At 31.4% G+C, this 6,959-nt stretch overlaps 1 protein-coding gene across 1 annotated transcript; it reads right to left on the bottom strand.

Annotated features, from left to right (window-relative positions):
• Positions 1–4,065: 4,065 nt before the first annotated feature.
• LOC109598744 (venom carboxylesterase-6) lies at positions 4,066–6,516 on the bottom strand. Its single transcript, XM_020014665.2, has 9 exons — positions 6,388–6,516; positions 6,075–6,229; positions 5,928–6,018; positions 5,668–5,862; positions 5,041–5,577; positions 4,815–4,987; positions 4,615–4,765; positions 4,435–4,561; positions 4,066–4,379 (listed from the first exon to the last, which is right to left on the bottom strand). The coding sequence occupies exons 1-9, from the start codon at positions 6,422–6,424 to the stop codon at positions 4,205–4,207; spliced, it is 1,641 nt and encodes a 546-aa protein (XP_019870224.1). The 5' UTR covers positions 6,425–6,516; the 3' UTR covers positions 4,066–4,204.
• Between the last annotated feature and the right edge of the window lie 443 nt (positions 6,517–6,959).

Genomic DNA, 6,959 nt, shown 5'->3' with positions numbered 1-6,959 from the left:
GAGCAACTTTAGAAATTTTCATTTGACTTGATAAAAGTGTACATTTAAATATCCATATTATTGTCAATTATGCAGTATGTTTGATAAAGACAATACAGCAATATAATTGTTTATTAGTGGGTTTAGTTAGATATTTGTTAATATTTGAAATATATTCAAGGGACAAAATAGAGAAACTTTAAAATAAAACAACCTTACGTACATTTAGCCTTCTTTTATTTAGTATCTAGTAGCATATCCATTATTTTCAATAACTTCTAAACACCTTTTCTTCATTGATTTTAGTACCTTTTTAATATAATCGTTCGAAATTTCTGTCGAGTGATTCTGAACTTCTTCGTAGAGTTCATTCATGTTTGACAGTCTCTTTGCATGTGTAGTTTTCTGTTAAAATTGGAAATCGTCTTCGAAATGATTGTTTTTTAAATTTAAACCTACTGTAATTTTACTCTGCTTTTCACCATTCCGAAACTTTTCTATAATTTGTTGTTTAATTTGTAAGGGTAAATGGTAACTTCCAGATATTTTTAGATTTAAGGAACTATCGGACACAGAAACAAATTATAAAATCAATTGTATTGAATATAGGGTTTGGTTGCTTTACTTATGAACCCTGCCCGAAATAATATGTTATATACAAACTATGTAAATAAAGATAACTATAAAGATAAAGAATTGTTCTTTTAATAAAATTATTATGTTTTTTAATTTGTTGCTTTACTTATGAGCGATGGTGTATATTTTTTTAATTTTGTCACGATAAAAATTGTTAATTTTCTGATTTTATTTCTTTATGCCAATGTTAACGTAACATATTTCGTCAATAAATAACATAATTTATATATGTGTAAGTAAGTATATATTCTTTAGTATTTAAACAAAAAGAAATACGCTTTAATTTTGTCTGATACTGTATATTCTAACAGGAATTTTGACGGCGAAATTGGAAGGTCTCTTAGGGCGCTTGTAGACAGAAGTGCGAATATAATTTTGTTATGAAATCAATATATGAACATGAGTAGCAAAGGGATTGGGAAGATATATCTGGAAGCACTTCAATTTATTATGTCTAGATATTGAAACATCGACCCCGACTTTTTACAAATTTAATGGTGTTCACTAGCTTTTGATTACATTACTTACATTAAATTGTATTGATTTAAGCATTTCATACTCTAGTGGGTAAATATTAAATATTTGTATAACATCGCATTTGATTGATTTCAACTAATTTATTATATTACATATTTTATAGATTTTGTAATAAAGCTGAAAGATTCATTTACATCAACGTTAAGTTTGATGACAATCATAAGTGACAATATAAGAACAATTCCCTTAGTAGTTCCAAAGCAAATTTGATAATCAAGATGTACATCAAGTCGGATTATTTAAATAGAGCCGGCGCTGCTGCAAACACGATATGTATCTTAATTACTTGGATTGTCCCCCGTCCAATTTGGCGCATTGAACTAAAACATAAGCCCACACCACCTTATTGTTTATTATTCATAAGAGGGAATCTCGAAACTAGAAAGGCGATCTCTTAACGTCGCGGTCAGTCCGCTTAGGGCCCTTTTCTAATAACCGAAAGCGTCGGATGACAAATTCTTGCCCCATTATCTAAAACAACTTCCTCTCCCCCTGTCCTTGGGGTAATTATAACCAGACCACTTTTCGAACTACCGTGTACGGTGTTTTAATTTAAACCGTTTGATCCGACTGATAAAGTAACACGGCTTCCTTTCTGTTGTCGCCAATTTAGGTAATTTGTCTAACAATCGCCCTTATATTAGAAGGGACCTCCAGGACTTGGGTCTGTTTTGTGTTAATGGTTTATTTCAAAATCATGAACCTTTGATGTGTGGAAAGACAATATTAGGTTTCATGGCTAAACTGCGTCGTTAGAATTTAAATACTAGTTATTATTTCCCAAATTAATAAATAATAATTGCAATGAAAAAGATTAGCAAAAGAAATTATTAAAATTATATTGTAGTTTTTAGCTGAGAACATTTAAATAACATTTTTGAGCTTTTATACTTGCTTCTTTTATAACAAATGTCCTCTAATTTATTTCTAGATTATGCTAAATAATTTATTGATTTCTCAAAGGTCATAATGGTGATAAAGTGCTGCCACGAACAGACTTTATTGGATTATCAATTCTTCCTAAAATACTGCGAACCCAAATTACCCTTTTTGTTGAAACCTTTTGAAGCTCACTGAGGAATCAGACCACGTGTATGCTTTCACACATCACCTCCCGGGAAAAGTCACATGCAAAATAAATTAAAGCGAAACTTTTTAACACAATTTAGTCACCCCCTAAATATTTTTGGTCCGGGGAGTCCGAATCCGCACCCAGTGACATTTTTACGTTGCGAATGAAATAAGTGTAAGGTCGCGTAATCATATTTTCACAGAGCAGGTCGAAGACTTTGATCCCACATAATCGAGTGAAACGTTTTGCGTGGACTGGAGTCACTTCCCGGACCGAATTCAATTTGTCACTTGCCATCGTCGTTTTCCACTTTACCTGGCGGTTTCTATTTTAAAAGCAAAAATCAAAATACTTTTAGTTATTTAACCGTGTGCAAAGATTAGATCTATTTGAACATGACTTAATTAGGAAAAAACATCAGTTTTTTAAATTGATTTATTTCAATCTTGTAAAATGAATGTGCACCATTTATATTGAGTGTCAACGGAATATGTTCACCTAATTTTTTTCAAGAAATTTTATTGATTCATTTGAAATAACTATGGGAATGTAAAAGTTCAATCTTTCATATTTATGATAAACCAGTTTTCTAAATAAGCTGAGAATAAAAAGCATTTAGCACTTATATTTTCACTCTGTTACATCGTACATAAAACACTGCAACATTCTGCCGGGATTATTGTACAGCTGTTTTTCGTTATCGTCCTATATAACTGTGTCAATTTGCCCTCACACCTCCTAGAAACCATTTTCTCCGAAACGCCCTCCGTTTCTCCGTCGCACCGGAAACTGTAAGGACAGCAGATGTGCTTCCGTCAGCTTCGCTTTGACCACTTCCGCACTGGATGGACATCCGAAATTGAAACAAACTTTCCACTTCTAGACTTTGATTCAAGTGGAGACGTGTGTAACTTGAAAGGGATGAAGGATTAGATTCGTCGCACCCAATTACTCACACTGAAAATTGGCTTTGTTTGTTTTCGCAGATCTTATTAGCAAAGTCAAAACTGGACCAGTTGCGTAATTACTTTAAATTGTATTTGCATTTTACACTATAAACTAATGTGATAATCCCAACCGTAGGGGCTTCTGAAATTACACACATTTTTTTGTGTGAAATCAACATTTAAATTAAAATATTTTTAATAATTTCACATAAATTATTTTTAGGTGGTTTATTTATTATTTTAATTGTAAAAGATGATTAATTTTGTACAATATTTATATTAAAATATAATATAGAAAATATACAGAAGTTGGCAGACTTTCATTAAACTTTTACGGCTAATTCCATAGTTTCATTAATAAGAAATTTAAGACCTCTGGGACAAATAAAAGATGCCGTTAATTAAAAATAAAACAAGCCCAGAATTTACTTGCAAGATTTTATGTGGCCGCGTAAAACTCGGCAGTTTTAATAGTATAAATGTGTGGAAGACCGTCTCGCGTTCGCCTCGGCACAAAGTAAAAAGTAAATAATACAGAAATATGTAAATAAATTTTCGACGCGGGGCTAAAATAATATTGTCTGCATTGTGAGCTGGTTTAATAGGTTTAATAATTTTTTTTTTGTCTGAGTTCGTAAATGAATAATATTTTTTAAGGGGTTGTTTTTGTCGACAACGCAGCGGTATGGTAATTTAAAGTTTTTAACGAAAGCCATTTCAATTACAAACATAAATTCTCAAAATGGTACTGCACTTTTTATTTAAATATAGTACTGTTAACTGGTAATTCAATAACTCTTTGTTGTGTTCAGAAAAATGTAATGTATGTATACGAATTAAATTCAGAATTTGTAAAGCTCAGTAAATTGAAAGAATTGATGAATAATACATAGGTTGTTTCAAATTGTTATTTTTATTTGAACATACAGTTACAAATCATACAAATGAATAAATATTTACCAATTTTTATCCATTTTTTTAAATTAATACTAATTAAATGGAATAAAAATTAAATACTAAATTTGAAATGAAACTAAGCATCAACCATCACCTCATAAAATTCATCCAATTCTAGTGATTTCCAAAAGTCGATTGCAGATAATTGATTTGTTGTCTCTAATTTGATATCACTCGGACTTGATATTTTTAAATATGTTAATTCGTTGGCTTTCGTTGGTTCCCATTTTATACCTCCCAACTGAGGTACACTGAAATAGAATAAATAGAGTCATTGATCTTTACAAATATGGTGTTTAAACTTACTTAGTGTGTGCAAATGTTTGCATCATATTTAAAAACAATTTAGTCATTTCTTCATCCTGCTCAGAAGGATAGGCGTTTTCTACAACGTTTCCATACAAGTGTATAATGTCATCTCCATGGGAGACACCTAAAATGAGAGGCTAAATAATTATTCCAAATAAAGGTACATTTAACTCTTGCCTTTCATCTTCATATCTGGACTGAAATTGTCAGTAAACGTATAGTTTCCTTTAAAAGCATACAAATAATAGTATACCGGTGCAGAGCTAGCCCTTGCCTGTAGTTTGGCAGATGTTTCCATACCAACCGTAAAAATTCTGTCAGTCAATTTCTAAAAATAATATATTTTGTTCAAGGATTTGGTTGTAGGATATATTTACCTTTATAAATGTGTTATAGTCATCGATTTCATTGCCATTTCCGAAATAAAAATCTTTAATTTTCTCAGACGTTTCTGCCCAAAGTTCCTCTTCTTTTGTTTCATGAAACTCCAGGAGATACGGAGCATACTTAATCCAATTATCTTCAACTTCAGGGATCAAATCTTCGTACACTAAACATCATAACATAAAATAACTATTTTATCAATTATAATAGTAAACTTACAATAGCCCGGATATAAGCCATCTTCGGAAGTTGAAGAGAATATCCAAGGTATATCATTAACTTCCTTATTGTGCAGAATCTGGTAGGGATGTTTGGGTAGGAACGAATTGTCACCTTTCTCCACAACAGGACCAAATGGTGTTATTGGACTTCCCAAGTACCAAAACTCTTTGAGCTTGCTACCTATTCCCTTGGCGGATCTTTGCTTCAAGCAAGCCTTCAATTCTGACGATGGTTCTTCAGGACAACCTACCAAACGGGCAAGTTTCTGTGCCTGTTTCAATGGATGCTTCGAGAGGGCCCATGGTTGCAGAGAAGAACCACTGTGAGAAATGCCACGGTGGAAGAGACCCCGTGATTTGGGCGACAGATAGTGGTAGTGGGAACTAGCACCGCCGGCAGAAAAACCAGTCAAGGTAATTGAATTGGGGTTGCCACCGAAGTATTCGATATTCTCCTTTATCCATTTTAAGGCCAGAACTTGGTCTTTCAAACCATTATTTCCGGGAATAACGTCATCTCCTGTGCTTAAAAATCCTGAAAGAAGAAATGCAGTTAACAAAGTTAACAAGTTATATGTATTTGAGATATTCAATAAAAATTATCTGGCGTCGCCATGTGATTCACCTAAAACTCCTAATCTGTAGTTCAAACTAACAAATATTAAATCAACATCCACCAGGAAATCAGGTAGTGTATAGCTATGAGGGCTTCCATACATAAATGCACCTCCGTGAGTGTGCACTATCACATCCAAATTGTCTCTAGGATCAATTTTACGTCGTGGTACGTACACGTTTACGTACAGACAATCTTCTTGTCCTAAAAATAGAATTTAATATCATATTTTGATTTTAATTATATAATATATTTACAAAATAAATTACCAGAGATATGATTAAGAAATCCAACTTGAAAACATTCGTGCAAAACTGTAGCGTTCCAAATTCCATGCCAAGGTTCTGCCGGTATACTTTCCTAAATTACATTAGATAAAATTAAACATTATTAAATTTTATTACGTGCTAATGTACTTCAAAACGCAATTGTCCCACTGGTGGTTTAGCATAAGGGATGCCTTCAAATGCGGCGAATTTTTTTCCCTTGTGTGATGTTTTTAAATAACCATGGATTTTTCCCAATGTCGTTTTGACCTCTGGTACTGGATATACGTTGCAATGGACTAAAACTAAAATGACATTTATTGGGTACGAGTATTTTGTTGAAAATAAAGTTCTTTATGATAAAAATATTAAAAATAACACTTAATTTATTGAATAATCATCAATAAATACAAAATAAATTAATATATTTCTATTTATGATGGTTATCAACGAAGATACTTACCTACGTAACATAATATTTGCATTAAAATTAACTTCATGATGAATCAATCATTCACAATTCGCATCACTAAATCTTATAAATTTATTTATATTATCTGAACTCTAATAAATAGTTCGATGAAGGTTATCTGTGTCGTGACAGTCTTTTAACATGTTTATATACGTATGTATAAATTATTGTTAATGGAATAATAAGCAGTTATTATAATAAATTTAGACAATTTTCAAAAAAAAAAAATCTTAAACAATTAAATTACCTTTGTTACATGTGTTCAAGAAATATGATTAAAATAATAAGCAATAGCTTACAGTTAAAAAAATTATTTATTTTCGCCTTGATAATTATTTTATTTTACGCCTATGATTATTTTTACCATTCAAATAATAAACAAAAAACTAATTTTAACCCTTATTTTGTTGAAATGTAAAATGGCTTAAATACTTCCTTTTTTGTCTTAATGGAAATAACTTGCCATTTAGGAACAATATAATATTTCAAATAAAATATGCAATCCGAAAGACAAAGAAAAGTTCATTTGCTGTCATAACTTTCGACAAATAAACTGGTTTACA

This window comes from Aethina tumida, chromosome 3, assembly GCF_024364675.1.
Source record: "Aethina tumida isolate Nest 87 chromosome 3, icAetTumi1.1, whole genome shotgun sequence".
In the NCBI taxonomy this organism is placed as follows: Eukaryota; Metazoa; Arthropoda; class Insecta; order Coleoptera; family Nitidulidae; genus Aethina; species Aethina tumida.
This window is presented reverse-complemented; position numbering and strand designations above follow the sequence as displayed.

Bases quoted from the DNA above. Each gene is read 5' to 3' on its own strand.
- LOC109598744 (XM_020014665.2), bottom strand. From the start codon at position 6,424: ATGAAGTTAATTTTAATGCAAATATTATGTTACGTAG. The intron at 4,766-4,814 runs GTAAATATATCC...TATTATTTTTAG, and splicing joins ACTATAACACATTTATAAAG to AAATTGACTGACAGAATTTT. The intron at 4,562-4,614 runs GCAAGAGTTAAA...CTCTCATTTTAG, and splicing joins TCCAGATATGAAGATGAAAG to GTGTCTCCCATGGAGATGAC.